Genomic DNA, 18,220 nt, shown 5'->3' with positions numbered 1-18,220 from the left:
TAGCACCGGTTGCTACCCGCCATGAAACAGAACAAAGAAGAACTTCAAGTACAACAACAACGGCGGACTACATCACAGCGTACTTCCTCTCATATGTCCTGCATACTGGACATATGAGAGGAAGTATGCTGTGATGTAGTCCGCATATGGAGCATATGTGCATGCTGGCTGCTGAATGAATGATGAAGTATTAACACTGAAGGAAACTCATGTGATGCAGTCACATGACTGAGATCACGGCCGGTGTTACATCATACTTCCTGCAGAGCTGGAAGAAGTCAGATCCTAATATATATTAAATAAATTTAACAAAGTACATTATTAATACTGATGAGTCAAAGCATAAGCAGAATAATATTATTTATTAAATATATATATATATATGTCACAGCTGGATTTTCTCCATAATTAGTACTTTTACCTGGTAATACTTCTATATTTTTACTGAAGTATGATTTTTAAATGCAAGAGTTTTCCTCACATCTACAACAGCATCTCAGCTATTTTACAGTAACACTTCCAGGTGTTACTGGGATAAACTGACCACATACTGGGAATCTAAATGGTAACTTTCTCGCCTGAAAAAATATTAAAACTTATTAAAGTGACATATTAACAGCTTTTAGCCTGGCTCACAATCAGAATCAGTCTGAAGAGACACGATGCGTTTTGGTTTTGGTTGGTTATGGTAATCCCCCCCCCACCCCCCCAGACCAGCAGAGAGTCGGTTCTGCTCTGGAACCAGTTTTCCTGGCCGAGAGCAGATTCTTTGGCTGTCGAAATGTGAATAACCGGTTCAAGATTAGGCGCCGGCTCTGAACTCAACCTGCCTTGGTGGAAAAGGGGTATCAGAGGGTTTCAGGTTCTCTGGGAGGTTCTTGTGGGTTGTTGAGAAACTCTCAGAGAATTTTGAGGGGATTTTGAGGAGGTTTCAGGGATTCCTGAGGGATTACTTACTGGGTTTCAGGAATTCTTGAACAGATTCGAGGGATTATTAAGGAGGCTCTGAAGGAGTTACTGAGGAGACAGCTGCTGTTAAGGAGGCGTTGAGGAGGTGCGAGTGGTCCTGGAGGAGTTCTTAGAGGTTCCAGGGCTTGTTAAAGTGGTTCTGCTGGTTCCTGGTTTGGCTCATATGAAGTTGTGAGCAGACTGATCCATGTTTACATCCTCTGGTGTGAAAATTACTGTCTGACAGTCTGTGACCACACCCAGTCTGCTGCTCTGACGCCCAGTCTGCTGCCCTGACGCCCAGTCTGCTGCCCTGACGCCCAGTCTGCCGCCCTGACGCCCAGTCTGCCGCTCTGACGCCCAGTCTGCCGCTCTGATGCCCAGTCTGCTGCCCTGACGCCCAGTCTGCTGCCCTGACGCCCAGTCTGCCGCTCTGACGCCCAGTCTGCCGCCCTGACGCCCAGTCTGCCGCCCTGACGCCCAGTCTGCCGCTCTGACGCCCAGTCTGCCGCCCTGACGCCCAGTCTGCCGCCCTGACGCCCAGTCTGCTGCACAACACTTTCCCAACAGAGACAGGAACACGACGGGAACACGACGGGAACGTTATGGGAGCATGACAGGAACGTGACGGGAACGTGACGGGAATGTTCTGGGAACGTTATGGGAACATGACGGGAACATGACGGGAATGTTCTGGGAACGTTATGGGAACGTTATGGGAACATGACGGGAACATGACGGGAATGTTCTGGGAACGTTATGGGAACGCGATGGGAATGTTCTGGGAATATTATGGGAACGTTATGGGAACGTTATGGGAACGTGACGGGAACATTATGGGAACATTATGGGAGCGTTCTGGGAACGTGACAGGAGCATGACGGGAACGTTCTGGGAACATTATGGGAACGTTATGGGAACGTGACGGGAACGTTCTAGGAACGTTATGGGAACATTCTGGGAACATTCTGGGAACATTCTGGGAACATTCTGGGAACATTATGGGAGCGTTATGGGAACGTTATGGGAATGTTATGGGAACATGACGGGAACATTCTGGGAACGTTCTGGGAACATTATGGGAACGTTATGGGAACGTTATGGGAACATTCTGGGAACATTCTGGGAACATTATGGGAGCGTTATGGGAACGTTATGGGAATGTTATGGGAATATGACGGGAACATTCTGGGAACGTTCTGGGAACGTTCTGGGAACGTTCTGGGAACATTATGGGAACGTTATGGGAACGTTATGGGAACATATGAGCGTGTGAACAATCTGAGGCTGAATATCAGACTGATGAGACAGAAACATGAAGCTCAAAGACACATGAGAGACGCCAGTGATCATGTGACTGTTAACCAGCTGAAGGTGTGTTGAGGAAGTGAAATTAACTTCACAGTGACTGAAACTTCCATTTAAATTTCTTTCAGTGATTGTATTTCAACTCCTACTTTAACTTCTTTTAGTATTTCAACAGTTTGAAGTGATTGATTAGTTGCCGATTAATCAGCTTCTTAAATGTGAATATTTTCTGTTTCTTTAGTCTCTCTGACAGTAAACTGAACATCTTTCAGTTGTGGTCAAAACAAGACGTTTATGACGTCGTCTTTGGGAAACATTGATCCACGTTTTTCACCATTTTCTGACATTTTATGGACCAAACAACTAATCGATTAATTGAGAAAACAATCTACAAATCAATTGATTATGAAAATAATCGTTAGTTGCGGCCCGGTTGTGTCTGTACCTGCAGCCGTCCGTCCAGCGTCCTCTGGATGGTCACACACTTGCTGGGATGGACGCCGTTGGTGGTGACGGCGGTGATGAGCGAGTCCAGCTCGTCCTTCTTCTCCTTCAGCTTCTTCACCAGGCTCTCGATGGCTCGCTTGGCGAAGCCCTCGTTCTCGCCGCCCTGCCGGTGGCACATCAGGCTGTGGACGATGCTCAGGCAGGCGTCGGCGCTGCTGGGGGCGGGGCTGAGCACCGACATGGTCACCTGCGGAGGGAACGTCCATCAATCCATTAGTGGATCGACAGCAAATTAATGAGCAAATGCAAAAATTCACTACGTCCAATTTCAGAAAAGTCAGTATTTGCTGATATTCTTCTTCTATGAAAGTAAACTGAAGATTTTGTGCGTTTGGATCATTGGTCCAGTTTATGTTCTGGTTTAAATCCAAACGGACTCCAGCTGGTGCTATAGGAGAACTGGTCAACTCAGTTTTTATTTATATGGCCCAATATCACAAAGGTTTTACAATCTGTATGATACAGACCCGCATAATTAAAACGCCACAGAAACGCTGAAATGGCAGAAAATAAGTGTAGACGAGGTTTCAGGAGGCTTCTGACATTCTGAAGAAGAACACTGGGTTCTTGAGAAGGTTCTCCTGCTGGACACCAGATGTGACTGGAGGCCTTAAGTCTCCACGTCACACTGCGTAAGATGAATACTGGACCACGATTGGCTCCAAACTAGTTATGATGTCACAAATCCTGCTCGTAGGCCCGCCCCTTAAAAACGAGACTTTCAATGAGCTCAGAGAAACTTTCCTCCTTCAGCAGACGAATGAAAACAAACTCAGAAGCTCAAACATTCAGCTGGAAGAAGAAGAGAAATGTGTTTTTGAGGGGACTTTACACATTGTTTTATGTATTTCTCTTTTAAAAGGACAATATTTCACTGTTTGCCTTTATGTTACATGAATTCTTGCCACGTTAAAATCAGATCACAACTAATGAAAGAAAAGTTAAATAATCGTCCTTTAAACATGTTTTTCATTTAATTCTGACACAATAATAATGTTTAATGTTTTACTTTATTTCTTTATTTATTTTTTTATGTCAGCATTTTTCGTCTTCCATATATTTAATCTCTATAAACAAACTCCTGAATGAATGAACGAATGAACGTATGAATGAGTGAATGAATGAATGAGTGAATGAATGGAAGGTTTGTCCTCAGTAACACTGAGTGACATGACTGAGCTCAATAACTAAGCTGTAATCTTATTGATGATCTGCAGATACAATCTCACACACACACACACACACACACACACACACTCATACACACACACACACACACTCATACACACACAATGTATATACATTGTGTGTGTATGAGTGTGTGTGTGTGTGAGTATATATATATATACACACACACACACACACTACATATATATGTATATATATATGTATATATGTGTGTATACATACACACACATACACACACACACACACACACACACACACACACACACACATATATATATATATATGTGTGTGTGTGTGTGTGTATGTATACATTCTGCAGACAGACAGTTGCATCAACAGTTTCCACATATAAAAATATAAATATAAAATCATCCGGACGAGATCGACCCTCAGCGGGTTGTGTCAGCTTCACTGACCGGGATCAGGATGGACCCTCAGCGGGTTGTGTCAGCTTCACTGACCGGGATCAGGATGGACCCTCAGCGGGTTGTGTCAGCTTCACTGACCGGGATCAGGATCGACCCTCAGCGGGTTGTGTCAGCTTCACTGACCGGGATCAGGATGGACCCTCAGCGGGTTGTGTCAGCTTCACTGACCGGGATCAGGATCGACCCTCAGCGGGTTGTGTCAGCTTCTCTCGCCGGGATCAGGATGGACCCTCAGCGGGTTGTGTCAGCTTCACTGACCGGGACTCGGCTCCCTCCGCTCGGTTGTGTGTCTGCGTGTCCTCGGTCTGATGCAGACTATCAGTCTGCACCGGGAGTCAGCACCGGGCGGGGGGGAGGGGGGAGGGGGGGGGGGGGCAGCCAGACATAACAGGAAGTGAGGCTATGTCTGTAAATTATAAAAATAAAAGAAGCATCAAAATCGGAATAAACTTTATTTGCCGGGTATGCGCGGTCATGTGACACCGCTTCTTAACGCATTGAAGACCGTGAGATGCAGCTGAAAGCCTCACAAGAAGTCAGTAAGTGACTTCTGTCAGACACGAAGCTTTATGTTAATGTAGCTGTTATTTTGAAGGTTATAGCCGGAAATGTTTTTTCCGTTGGATACTTTCAGAAAGTTTGTTTGTGCACGTGACTTCTGCTCTGTGTGTGTGTGTGTGTGGTTGTGTTTGTGTGTGTGTGTGTGTGTCTGTTTCATTGGTTTATTTAACTGGTTTGTTTCATTGGTTTGTTTCATTGGTTTGTTTAAGTAGTTTGTTTAACTGGTTTATTTAACTGGTTCGTTTAACTGGTTCGTTTAACTGGTTTGTTTAACTGGTTCGTTTAACTGGTTCGTTTAACTGGTTTGTTTCATTGGTTTGTTTCATTGGTTTGTTTCATTGGTTTGTTTAACTGGTTTGTTTAACTGGTTTGTTTCATTGGTTTGTTTAACTGGTTTGTTTAACTGGTTTGTTTCATTGGTTTGTTTCATTGGTTTGTTTAACTGGTTTGTTTCATTGGTTTATTTAACTGGTTTATTTAACTGGTTTGTTTAACTGGTTTGTTTAACTGGTTTGTTTCATTGGTTTATTTAACTGGTTTGTTTCATTGGTTTATTTAACTGGTTTATTTAACTGGTTTGTTTCATTGGTTTATTTAACTGGTTTGTTTAACTGGTTTGTTTCATTGGTTTATTTAACTGGTTTATTTAACTGGTTTGTTTCATTGGTTTATTTAACTGGTTTGTTTCATTGGTTTATTTAACTGGTTTGTTTCATTGGTTTGTTTCATTGGTTTGTTTAACTGGTTTGTTTCATTGGTTTGTTTCATTGGTTTATTTAACTGGTTTGTTTCATTGGTTTATTTAACTGGTTTGTTTCATTGGTTTATTTAACTGGTTTGTTTCATTGGTTTATTTAACTGGTTTGTTTCATTGGTTTGTTTCATTGGTTTGTTTAACTGGTTTGTTTCATTGGTTTGTTTCATTGGTTTGTTTAACTGGTTTGTTTCATTGGTTTGTTTAACTGGTTTGTTTAACTGGTTTGTTTCATTGGTTTATTTAACTGGTTTATTTAACTGGTTTGTTTCATTGGTTTATTTAACTGGTTTGTTTCATTGGTTTATTTAACTGGTTTGTTTCATTGGTTTGTTTCATTGGTTTGTTTAACTGGTTTGTTTCATTGGTTTATTTAACTGGTTTGTTTCATTGGTTTGTTTCATTGGTTTGTTTAACTGGTTTGTTTAACTGGTTTGTTTCATTGGTTTGTTTCATTGGTTTATTTAACTGGTTTGTTTCATTGGTTTATTTAACTGGTTTGTTTCATTGGTTTGTTTCATTGGTTTGTTTAACTGGTTTGTTTCATTGGTTTGTTTAACTGGTTTGTTTCATTGGTTTGTTTAACTGGTTTGTTTAACTGGTTTGTTTCATTGGTTTGTTTCATTGGTTTATTTAACTGGTTTGTTTCATTGGTTTATTTAACTGGTTTGTTTCATTGGTTTATTTAACTGGTTTGTTTCATTGGTTTGTTTCATTGGTTTATTTAACTGGTTTGTTTCATTGGTTTGTTTAACTGGTTTGTTTCATTGGTTTGTTTAACTGGTTTGTTTCATTGGTTTGTTTAACTGGTTTGTTTAACTGGTTTGTTTCATTGGTTTGTTTCATTGGTTTGTTTAACTGGTTTGTTTCATTGGTTTATTTAACTGGTTTGTTTCATTGGTTTATTTAACTGGTTTGTTTCATTGGTTTGTTTAACTGGTTTGTTTCATTGGTTTATTTAACTGGTTTGTTTCATTGGTTTGTTTAACTGGTTTGTTTCATTGGTTTGTTTCATTGGTTTGTTTCATTGGTTTATTTAACTGGTTTGTTTAACTGGTTTGTTTAACTGGTTTGTTTCATTGGTTTGTTTCATTGGTTTGTTTAACTGGTTTGTTTAACTGGTTTGTTTAACTGGTTTGTTTCATTGGTTTGTTTCATTGGTTTGTTTAACTGGTTTGTTTAACTGGTTTGTTTCATTGGTTTGTTTAACTGGTTTGTTTCATTGGTTTGTTTCATTGGTTTGTTTAACTGGTTTGTTTCATTGGTTTGTTTCATTGGTTTGTTTAACTGGTTTGTTTCATTGGTTTGTTTAACTGGTTTGTTTAACTGGTTTGTTTCATTGGTTTGTTTCATTGGTTTATTTAACTGGTTTGTTTCATTGGTTTATTTAACTGGTTTGTTTAACTGGTTTGTTTCATTGGTTTATTTAACTGGTTTGTTTCATTGGTTTGTTTAACTGGTTTGTTTCATTGGTTTGTTTAACTGGTTTGTTTCATTGGTTTGTTTAACTGGTTTGTTTAACTGGTTTGTTTCATTGGTTTGTTTCATTGGTTTGTTTAACTGGTTTGTTTCATTGGTTTATTTAACTGGTTTGTTTAACTGGTTTGTTTCATTGGTTTGTTTCATTGGTTTGTTTAACTGGTTTGTTTCATTGGTTTATTTAACTGGTTTGTTTCATTGGTTTATTTAACTGGTTTGTTTCATTGGTTTGTTTCATTGGTTTGTTTCATTGGTTTGTTTAACTGGTTTGTTTCATTGGTTTGTTTAACTGGTTTGTTTCATTGGTTTATTTAACTGGTTTGTTTCATTGGTTTGTTTAACTGGTTTGTTTCATTGGTTTGTTTAACTGGTTTATTTAACTGGTTTGTTTCATTGGTTTGTTTCATTGGTTTGTTTAACTGGTTTGTTTCATTGGTTTATTTAACTGGTTTGTTTCATTGGTTTGTTTAACTGGTTTGTTTAACTGGTTTGTTTCATTGGTTTTTTTAACTGGTTTGTTTAACTGGTTTGTTTCATTGGTTTGTTTCATTGGTTTGTTTAACTGGTTTGTTTCATTGGTTTGTTTCATTGGTTTATTTAACTGGTTTGTTTCATTGGTTTGTTTAACTGGTTTGTTTAACTGGTTTGTTTCATTGGTTTATTTAACTGGTTTGTTTCATTGTTTTTTTTAACTGGTTTGTTTAACTGGTTTGTTTCATTGGTTTGTTTCATTGGTTTGTTTAACTGGTTTATTTAACTGGTTTGTTTCATTGGTTTGCTTAACTGGTTTATTTCATTGGTTTTTTTAACTGGTTTGTTTAACTGGTTTGTTTCATTGGTTTGTTTAACTGGTTTGTTTCATTGGTTTGTTTCATTGGTTTGTTTAACTGGTTTGTTTCATTGGTTTGTTTAACTGGTTTGTTTAACTGGTTTGTTTCATTGGTTTTTTTAACTGGTTTATTTAACTGGTTTGTTTCATTGGTTTGTTTAACTGGTTTGTTTCATTGGTTTGTTTAACTGGTTTGTTTCATTGGTTTGTTTCATTGGTTTGTTTAACTGGTTTATTTAACTGGTTTGTTTCATTGGTTTGTTTAACTGGTTTGTTTCATTGGTTTTTTTAACTGGTTTGTTTAACTGGTTTGTTTCATTGGTTTGTTTCATTGGTTTGTTTAACTGGTTTATTTAACTGGTTTGTTTCATTGGTTTGCTTAACTGGTTTGTTTCATTGGTTTTTTTAACTGGTTTGTTTAACTGGTTTGTTTCATTGGTTTGTTTCATTGGTTTGTTTAACTGGTTTGTTTCATTGGTTTGTTTAACTGGTTTATTTAACTGGTTTGTTTCATTGGTTTGTTTAACTGGTTTGTTTCATTGGTTTGTTTCATTGGTTTGTTTAACTGGTTTGTTTCATTGGTTTTTTTAACTGGTTTGTTTCATTGGTTTATTTAACTGGTTCGTTTAACTAGTTTGTTTAACTGGTTTATTTAACTGGTTTATTTCATTGGTTTGTTTCATTGGGTTGTTTAACTGGTTTGTTTAACTGGTTTGTTTCATTGGTTTGTTTCATTGGTTTGTTTAATTGGTTTTTTTAACTGGTTTGTTTAACTGGTTTGTTTAATTGGTTTGTTTAACTGGTTTGTTTCATTGGTTTATTTAACTGGTTTGTTTAATTGGTTGCTGGTCTCTGTCTGTCAGAACAAAGATGGCTGCCCGCCGGCTGCCTGGACAGGAAACATATGATATGAAAGTCTAGTTTATGGTATAAACAGTGACGTGTCCACGTTAACGGGACAGATAATGATCTCATGGTGCAGCAGATGGTTCAAAGTGTTGAAATAACTTCAGCAGGAAGTGTCTTTAAACCGTCTTCTGAGTTTTTCAAACATCATCACTTAGTCAATGTTTTAGAGAAACTGAAGTTGTTTCTGCTAACTGATAAAAACACATTGACACAAGCTTTAGTTAAACTCGTCTGGATGAAGCTTGATGTCTCAACAGCTTTAAATCTGGATTACTACACTTCATGAACACACTTTACTTCAAAATGTTACTGGTTTATAAATCACAGTAAGATGCAACCTGTTCAGTTGTATAAAATATAAGATCCTTTTCAGTACAACTGCATAAATATGGCTGAAATGTATCACTTATCATATTATTTTATTTATGTTCAAAGTGATTACAGGATGTAATTGTGTTAATGTTGTGTAAGTGGACGTAATGCTCTGTGGTTTTCATGGACTATTCTGATATTTACTGCTGTGAAGATAATGAAAATGCAATAAAAAAGGAACAAGTCAGAAATACGTAAAACAGCTGCTGGCAGTAATTAATCAATAATATTAACAACAACCCAGTTTTATTTAATATCATTCTGAGAGGGGCCACTCTGCTGCACCAGTACTTGCAGGACTTTTAATTGTAATGGAGTATTTATACTTTGCTGTATTGGTACTTTAACTGCAGTAAAGGATCTGAGTTCTTCTTCTACTGCTGTTAAAAAATAAATAAATAAATAAATAAATAAATAAATAAATAAATAAGCCGCTTGGACAGAGGCGCTGACATCAAGCTTCTGGAACAAAAACTGAAACTAGAACTACATTTAAAATTCAACTTGACCGTTAACAGACAGTCTTTGTTCTCTGAATCGACCTGCTGAGTGTGAACACCTGTCTGTCAGGTTGTAGTTGGAGCACAGAGGACGTACAGCGACAGGTGAGCGGCAGGTAACTGAAGGTTGGTCCATCAAGTCCGTTTATTGCAAGAAAATAATGCCTTGACATTTTAGCCAATGGCCACACGACAAAACAAGCTTTTTATGAATGGTAACTGAGCGTTTACACGTCAAAATGCACTAATGTTATGATATTAAGGGCAAAAAACTCCAGGGAGCGTGTATTTTGGGACTAATGGCATGGCATAAGTGATTGTTACTATGTTAGCTTAGCTTCACCATCAGCACTGAAGCTAAGCTAACGGTGAAGCTAAGCTAACGGTGAAGCTAATCTGCTCTCAGCGCTTCGGTGACGGTAGTTTGGAGAATCACACGGTAACGGATGTGGTCCACAGCAAACACTGTGAAATTAACTGATCTGAGATCGAGTGGAGAAACGGTCGTGGCTCCCGCAGACCCCGGTAAGGAGGAGGGCGGGCCGGGGCTCTGCTGGGTGCCCCGCCGCGGCGGGAGGACAGGCCGGTCGCAACCCGCGAGGCCTCGCCTGCGGCAAGCTAGCCGATTAGCATAGCGCGGTGCACTATATTAGCTGCTAACAGGTGTGTCCGCTTCGTCGTAAAGGTAAACTCACCGCCCTTAACATTTATACAGCTTTTCTGCAACACGTAGCTGTATTTAAATTAAAAACTCATAGCTGGAATGAACATTTGAGTTAACGCGCTTTAAACTCATAACGACCCATAATTTAACATAAGTTCATGATTTATCGGCAGATTTAAAACAAGTTTAAAAACCAGGAATCTTTGTTTTGTCTCGAATTCGACCGAAATTTGAACCATGAAGAGGAGGTTTTACTTTATTTATTTATTTATTTTTTAACTAAAATTGAGTTTTGACGTTATTGTTGCTGCCGGCGGTGTTACGCGGGATTTGGTGACCCTTCACATTCTGTGACCTGATGTTTAACCGCCACCGTCCTCATGACTGAACCTGACTGAGTGGCTGTTTGCCGAAAAGGAAACGTGTCTCTGTGTTTTATGAATAGTCTGAAGAAGTCTTTCTGTGCGCTGAATATATATAATATGTATAATATAATATTTTCTGTCTGTGGTGAAACAGGTGAACAGATCGTCCCAGCTGTGTTTGGTGTGCAGGAGTTGAGACGCATCAGATGGACTCATCCAAACCAGACTCGTGTTTCCTGAGAAGCACCTCAGCAGTTTCCCTCAACGAGCGGTGAGACGTTTCTTCATCATGTATTTACACAGAGCAGCAATTCAGCTTCAGCAGAGTTTTATTCTAATAAAATCACACAAAATATTTCTAAAGTAGAAAAACGAAGTCAACAGAATCAAAGACAACAAGCTTTAAGATGAGTTAAAAGTAAAAGGCGATAAAAAAAGGTTTTAAATCCATAAAAAGGATAAATCAGTTTTTTTGTTGTTTGTGAGAATTCAGCTCAATAACATGAATCTATAGATCAGCTGTTCAATAACATGAATCTATAGATCAGCTGTTCAATAATATGAATCTATAGATCAGCTGTTCAATAACATGAATCTATAGATCAGCTGTTCAATAATATGAATCTATAGATCAGCTGTTCAATAATATGAATCTATAGATCAGCTGTTCAATAACATGAATCTATAGATCAGCTGTTCAATAATATGAATCTATAGATCAGCTGTTCAATAACATGAATCTATAGATCAGCTGTTCAATAATATGAATCTATAGATCAGCTGTTCAATAATATGAATCTATAGATCAGCTGTTCAATAACATGAATCTATAGATCAGCTGCTCAATAACATGAATCTATAGATCAGCTGCTCAATAACATGAATCTATAGATCAGCTGTTCAATAATATGAATCTATAGGTCAGCTGTTCAATAATATGAATCTATAGGTCAGCTGTTCAATAATATGAATCTATAGGTCAGCTGTTCAATAACATGAATCTATAGATCAGCTGTTCAACAGAAGACTGGAGGCTTTTTGCTGATATGATGTGATTGTTGATGTTTTCTGATGTTAGGGTCAGGGGTTAGGGGTCAGGGGTTAGGGGTCAGGGGTCAGGGGTTAGGGGTTGTTGTGGAGTGAAACAGCTGGTAGCTGCCGGTCAGCTGGAGGGACGCTGTGGTTCAAGTTTATCTTAATCTGACCTATAGGCTTCACTTATCAGCCTGCTTCTTTATCAATACTCTGATCAGTTCTTCTTAATGACTTTTAAAGAATAAATTCAGAACAGGATCAGAAAAGATTTCTATTTTAAATATGACAAAATATTGTTTCTACAGCAGCAACAGTTCAATAATAATATCTCACTGGAAAGAAATAAAATACATCAGTCAAATCAATAATAATACTAATTTCCTCTTCCTCCTCCTCTTCCTCCTCCTCTTCCTCTTCCTCCTCTACTGCTGTAGAGAGGAAGGCTGTTGGAGCCAGAAGCAAAGTCTAGTCAGCAGCTAACTTAACAAGAATTTGACAAATTTTAATATAAGTTACAAATTAAGCTAAACACAAACGCCAACAACAGAGCAGAGGACAGTGAAACTAGTGCAGAGCTCCTCGTGTCTACACAGACACCAGAGCATCATCTCAGAGCTCCTCGTGTCTACACAGACTCCAGAGCTTCATCATCTCAGAGCTCCTCGTGTCTACACAGACACCAGAGCTTCATCATCTCAGAGCTCCTCGTGTCTACACAGACACCAGAGCATCATCTCAGAGCTCCTCGTGTCTACACAGACACCAGAGCTTCATCATCTCAGAGCTCCTGGTGTCTACACAGACAGCAGAGCATCATCTCAGAGCTCCTCGTGTCTACACAGACTCCAGAGCTTCATCATCTCAGAGCTCCTGGTGTCTACACAGACACCAGATCATCATCTCAGAGCTCCTGGTGTCTACACAGACATTAGATCATCATCTCAGAGCTCCTCGTGTCTACACAGACAGCAGATCTTCATCTCAGAGCTCCTCGTGTCTACACAGACAGCAGATCTTCATCTCAGAGCTCCTCGTGTCTACACAGACACCAGAGCTTCATCATCTCAGAGCTCCTCGTGTCTACACAGACACCAGATCATCATCTCAGAGCTCCTCATGTCTACACAGACACCAGAGCTTCATCATCTCAGAGCTCCTCGTGTCTACACAGACACCAGAGCATCATCTCAGAGCTCCTCGTGTCTACACAGACACCAGAGCTTCATCTCAGAGCTCCTCGTGTCTACACAGACACCAGAGCTTCATCTCAGAGCTCCTCGTGTCTACACAGACAGCAGAGCATCATCTCAGAGCTCCTCGTGTCTACACAGACACCAGAGCATCATCTCAGAGCTCCTCGTGTCTACACAGACAGCAGAGCATCATCTCAGAGCTCCTCGTGTCTACACAGACACCAGAGCATCATCTCAGAGCTCCTCGTGTCTACACAGACTCTGGAGGCTGTCGTGTTGAAGGTCTGCAGCATCATTTTCATCCTGAACGTTGATGCAACAGAAGAAACTCGTCTCTCAGGTTCGAGCTTCTCGTTTCTTCTCGGCTGGTCGGAGCGATCCGTCGTGTTCGCTCTTCTTCATGTGGAAGAACGCGAACCGTCGTCCAAATGATGGAAAATATAACTTTACTTTAAAGAGTTTGATTTGTGACACAACAAAATAAATGATAGAGCGTAATATGAGACCATATCTGCTGCCACCACCTGCTACTACCCTGCTGAAATACAGTTTATTGATATTATTTATAGTATTTATTATTATTATCATTATTATTATTATTATTATTATCATTATTATTTGGTATTTTCTTTATTTTATTACCATGTTTTGTGTGATTTAACATGTGTTTTTATATCTTATTGTATCAGGATACAAACAGTCAGTTTGATTCATAAACCAACATCAGGACTCTCCTCAGACCCTCGTTAAGACTAAACTCCCTAAAAAAGCTTTTAATGAAGAAAACAATGTGAGAAAGCTCAGGAAGAGCAACAGAGGATCCTTCAGCAGGACGGATTATTATTGTTCTGGTTCTGCATCCTGAGCGACGTCATGTCACCATCCCATAATATCCAATTATTCAAAGACACTGTGACTGTGACCTTTGACCTCTCCGTCTGCAGCTTCTCTCAGGTGCTGGACCAGCTGACCCGGTCCAGGATGGTGACCTTTGACCCCCTCCAGCTGCAGCAGAGGAGGGTGTCCGCCCCCCCGCCGGTGGTCCTGCTGGTGAAGAGGGAGCCGCCGTCCTCGCTCGCCCTGCAGGTGAGTGACCAATCAGAATGAGCGGCTGCTCAGCTGGTCGTCGTGTTACATCATCATCCAGCAGCCGAGAGGAGAAACGCAGATCATTAACTAACATTATCGATTAATCAGCTGATTGTTTTCTGGGTTAATCGATCAGTTGTTGGGTTGTTGGTGATTAATTGAACAGTTTACAGCTAATTGATGAATAATAAAGACATTAAACTGGAGCTGAATTGATTAGTCAGAATATTAATGATCGTCTCTGACTGGATGCAGGTGAAGCAGCGTCTGGCGAGGCGGAGCGTCTGGACTCGGCTCGGCTGGCGGCGGGCGACTCGTCGTCTCGCCGCCTCCGGAGCCCGCCGCGGCTTCTGGAGCTTCAGGAACAAGTACAGGTGGAGAGCCGCGTTAAGCTCCGCCCACAGGAGTGAGTCAGATCTAACCGACTCCGACCCGCCCGGAGACGGCGTCGATTAATGCAACACATGAATCGATCAATAAACTAAGTGATAGATGACTGTCGGACTGCGGCGGCCGCTCCTCTCTGATGATGTCACGTTTCCTGTGCAGGACGAGGTCACCTGTGGAGGCGACTGGGTCAACGCCGCCGGCCGGAGAGACGAGACGTCCAGACGCCGACTGCAGGTCACAAACACGTTTCTCTGTTTAGCGTCTGCAGGCTAGGCTAACTGCTAGCTGTTGCTAACTCTGGAGCTAACCAAGAGAAACAACAGACGTGATGTTTTAGCATTTATTAACTGACACACTGTCGTCTGTACTGATAACTCACTACTAACCTTTTCCTCTGCTCCGCTCGCATCCTCCGTCACTTCTCTGCTCCTCGCTCTTTCCCGCTCGCTACGCAAACATACTCCTTAACGGACCCGCGCGACCGGTGGTTTCCCAGGCAACGACAGAGGTTGACTCACATACCGGAGCAGCGCTGCTCAGAGACTCCCAAACGCTGTCGACTTTTTAATATTTGATATCTGAATGACTGGATATGGCGGGGGTTCTCATTGTGTCATTATGGAGAAACACAGATTCAGTAAACGTTGAGTAAACGTTGAGTAAACGTTGAGTAAACGTTGAGTACAGTTAGACCCAGCAGGCTCCATCAGGTTGGACGAGGGTGTTTTGAATACACCCCCGTTGTTTTCACAGGTAATTTGTTAGTCTGTCCCCCCCGCCGCAGGAAATAATGGATTAATCCTGGAAAGCTGTTGATGTAGCACTTTTCTCCTTATGAAGATAACACGGAGATTATTCAACCAATGAGAATTTAGTCGGACGAGAACATATCGACCAACTAATAGAGCAGCAGACTACAGCCCTAGAAACTAGCTAACTGTATATAAAGTAGTGTAAACTAGCTAACTGTATATAAAGTAGTGTAAACTAGCTAACTGTATATAAAGTAGTGTAAACTAGCTAACTGTATATAAAGTAGTGTAAACTAGCTCCACCTCCAGCAGCTACAACAGTAACATGCTGCTCTAACACTGATGCTTCACTATTAATAATCTAATGATGTCATATATAATAATATATCAGTCAGAGGGACCAAACCACTACTTTTACTGCAATACTTTAACTACATCAAGCTCATAATACTTATGTACTTTTACTGCAATACTTTAACTACATCAAGCTCATAATACTTATGTACTTTTACTGCAATACTTTAACTACATCAAGCTCATAATACTTATGTACTTTTACTGCAATACTTTAACTACATCAAGCTCATAATACTTATGTACTTTTACTGCAATACTTTAACTACATCAAGCTCATAATACTTATGTACTTTTACTTGTATTGGAGTATTTTTCATTGCTGTATTAGTACTTGTACTGCAGTAAAGGCTCTGACGTTACTTGTGTACTTGTGCTTTTTTCCTTCAGGACGACAGCTCCACCTGGACCTGCGGAGGGGCGGGGCCGCTGCCTCGAGGGGGCGTGGCCTGAGCAGAGCGGAGGTGCCGACCAGGAAGCAGCTGGACGCTCAGCTGGATGAGTACATGTCCACGTCCAGGAGCAGACTGGACAAACAGCTGGAGGACTACATGTCGCTGTCCAGGAGCCGGCTGGACGCCGAGCTGGACGAGTACATGTCGATGGCAGGACAGACGCCGCTGCACTGGGACTGAGGGGGGGAGGGGGGGGGGGGTGAGGGAGTTTATGAATCATTTTGGACTGAAACATGAGGGGAAACTTTTCATCAGCTGCTCTCACTCTTAGTTATTTAGATTTAAACAGTTTAATCAGACGACTCTGTGACGTTTAGTTTGTGCAGAATGTGAGGCGTTGTGTTTACTGACCTCTCTGTGTGTTGGAACTCTCAGAACTCGGTCTGATTGTGTGACCGAGGCGTCGCTGTTGTTCCCACAGATTCAAATATTTTAATAAGAAAAGGAACCTGCTGAGTTTCCTCAGTTACTGATGACGTGTTTGTTCTAATAAATAACAGCTTCTGTATGGAAACACTGGTCAGTCTTATTGACTATGTATATATATATATATATGTGTGTGTGTGTGTGTGTGTGTGTTAGCAGAATAAGCTGTTTTCATGGGAGACCCACATCCTCAGCTCTGCTGCTCGTCCCACAGATGCATGTTTCTTTACTAATGTGTCTCCATTTAAAAGGAGAATCAACAGGTTTTCCAACAGTTTAAGATTTATTGCAAAGAAGCTTCGTTACAACAAAGAAATAAACACCAAACACACATTTCCTCACTTTCTGTCCTACGTTTATATTTACAGGCAGGTGAGGGGCTGCATAAAGGGCCAGTATAAGATAAATAAGTAATTTTGAACAAAATACAAATAAACAATCTCTTAAAAAATAAAACAAAAACAAAAGTCATTCTACAAAGATGAGACGTCAGAATCAGCTCATCTATATATCAGGTTTCATGTTACAGCAGAGCAGCCTCACTGTTCCACTAGAATATAAATATACACCTGGAAATGTGCATAATGTGTCTTTAAGCAACGTGCACCTGCAGGATTTATGACATCACACTAGTGTGGAGCCAATCGTGGTCCAGTATGCAGCTGACACAGTGTGACGTGAAGCACGACGACGTCAGACATCAACAATATTCACAGATTCTGGATTTTTACACGGAGGAGACGATGATTTCAGGGTTTTAAAGCCGTGTGAATCCTCGTGTGTCTCGCTGTGTGTCACATGTCAGAGACACGGCAGCTCACAAACACTATGCTGCTGTTTCACTGGTGACCACCAGGTGGAGCTGTTGCTACGTGGTTCAGCTTGTCTCATGAGGAACTTTGTACCAAGTGTCATTTTATTAAAGAACAGAGTTGTAGAAACATCAGGGGTCTGTTCCACAAAGCAGGTTTAGTGAAAACTCAGAGTCTGTTAACCCTGAAATGAGGGAAACTCTGAGTTTTCCGTTTCAAAAAGGGAGGTAACTCAAACCAGAGAAAGAGGGATAACTCTAGCCTGTTTCAGAGAGAGAGGTAACTTAAGCTCTCGGTCAGTTACCATAGCAACAGACTCTATGAACATAACCTGGTCGGGACCAGGTTTTTCTCAATGAACCTCGAGTTTCTCTCAGTCTCCTGCTTTCAGAGCCACACACTCCATTTGATTTCCTCATTCAGTCAGTCAGCAGGCGAGTTTTGGCGTAGCCTAGTTCTGCCGTCTGTCATTTAAAGAAATCATTAAAACAATCAGAGTCAGTATATTAGAAGTCCATTAGGCACAGTAACATCTTTCACTAACATGGCATGTCCTTTTGATAACGATCCCGTGGATGAAGGTGCAGCATTACTGCGCAGAGAATTAAATATTCGTTGAGAGATGGTTATCAGACCACGCATAGATGTTCTAGCATTTCCAGACAATTATCTTTTTGAGCGGTACCGTTTCACGTCACAGTCCATCATCTACATACACAACCTAATCCGTCCTTACATTTGCAACATTACTAATCGTAGTCATGCTCTCACATCCCAGCAGATATTGTGTGTTGCGCTGCGTTTCTTTGCAAACGGAAGTTTTTTGTACAGTGTCGGGGCCAGCCACTGGCCTTCCTATAGTCTGGCTTAGGGCCAGCTCCTCTGCCTCCGTTAGAGGTGGC

General features: G+C 40.7%; 2 protein-coding genes across 12 annotated transcripts in view; one reads left to right on the top strand and one right to left on the bottom strand.

Moving 5' to 3' along the window:
• LOC121905565 (mothers against decapentaplegic homolog 4-like) overlaps nt 1-4,634 on the bottom strand; it is an 18,449-nt gene extending 13,815 nt beyond the window's left edge. For 2 of the 4 annotated variants that reach the window (XR_006098440.1, XM_042423884.1), the window contains exons 1-2: nt 4,368-4,447; nt 2,702-2,950 (exon numbers count right to left, since the gene is read on the bottom strand). Coding sequence is in view for 3 of the 4 variants with exons in the window: in XM_042423884.1 (XP_042279818.1) it covers nt 2,702-2,944 (243 nt within the window). In the remaining variant the exon portion in view is untranslated. Of the gene's footprint in view, nt 1-2,701; nt 2,951-4,367; nt 4,480-4,547 lie in introns of those variants that run through there. The other 2 variants (XM_042423887.1, XM_042423885.1) reach the window with 2 other exon arrangements.
• A 5,073-nt stretch (nt 4,635-9,707) lies between these two features.
• On the top strand, nt 9,708-16,594 carry LOC121906387. 8 transcript variants are annotated; one of them, XM_042425231.1, is made up of 6 exons: nt 9,708-9,888; nt 10,967-11,083; nt 13,985-14,126; nt 14,385-14,535; nt 14,679-14,753; nt 16,016-16,594. In XM_042425231.1, the coding sequence occupies exons 2-6, from the start codon at nt 11,019-11,021 to the stop codon at nt 16,258-16,260; spliced, it is 678 nt and encodes a 225-aa protein (XP_042281165.1). In that variant the 5' UTR covers nt 9,708-9,888; nt 10,967-11,018; the 3' UTR covers nt 16,261-16,594. The 8 variants fall into 8 exon arrangements, with proteins under 8 accessions (XP_042281165.1, XP_042281166.1, XP_042281164.1 ...); XM_042425232.1 differs by having other exon boundaries at nt 9,708-9,899; XM_042425230.1 differs by having other exon boundaries at nt 9,708-9,909.
• Nucleotides 16,595-18,220: the final 1,626 nt, after the last annotated feature.

Source organism: Thunnus maccoyii, chromosome 10, assembly GCF_910596095.1.
Source record: "Thunnus maccoyii chromosome 10, fThuMac1.1, whole genome shotgun sequence".
NCBI classification, from domain to species: Eukaryota; Metazoa; Chordata; class Actinopteri; order Scombriformes; family Scombridae; genus Thunnus; species Thunnus maccoyii.
The sequence above is the reverse complement of the archived record's forward strand: the minus strand, read 5'-3'. Positions and strand labels throughout refer to the sequence as shown.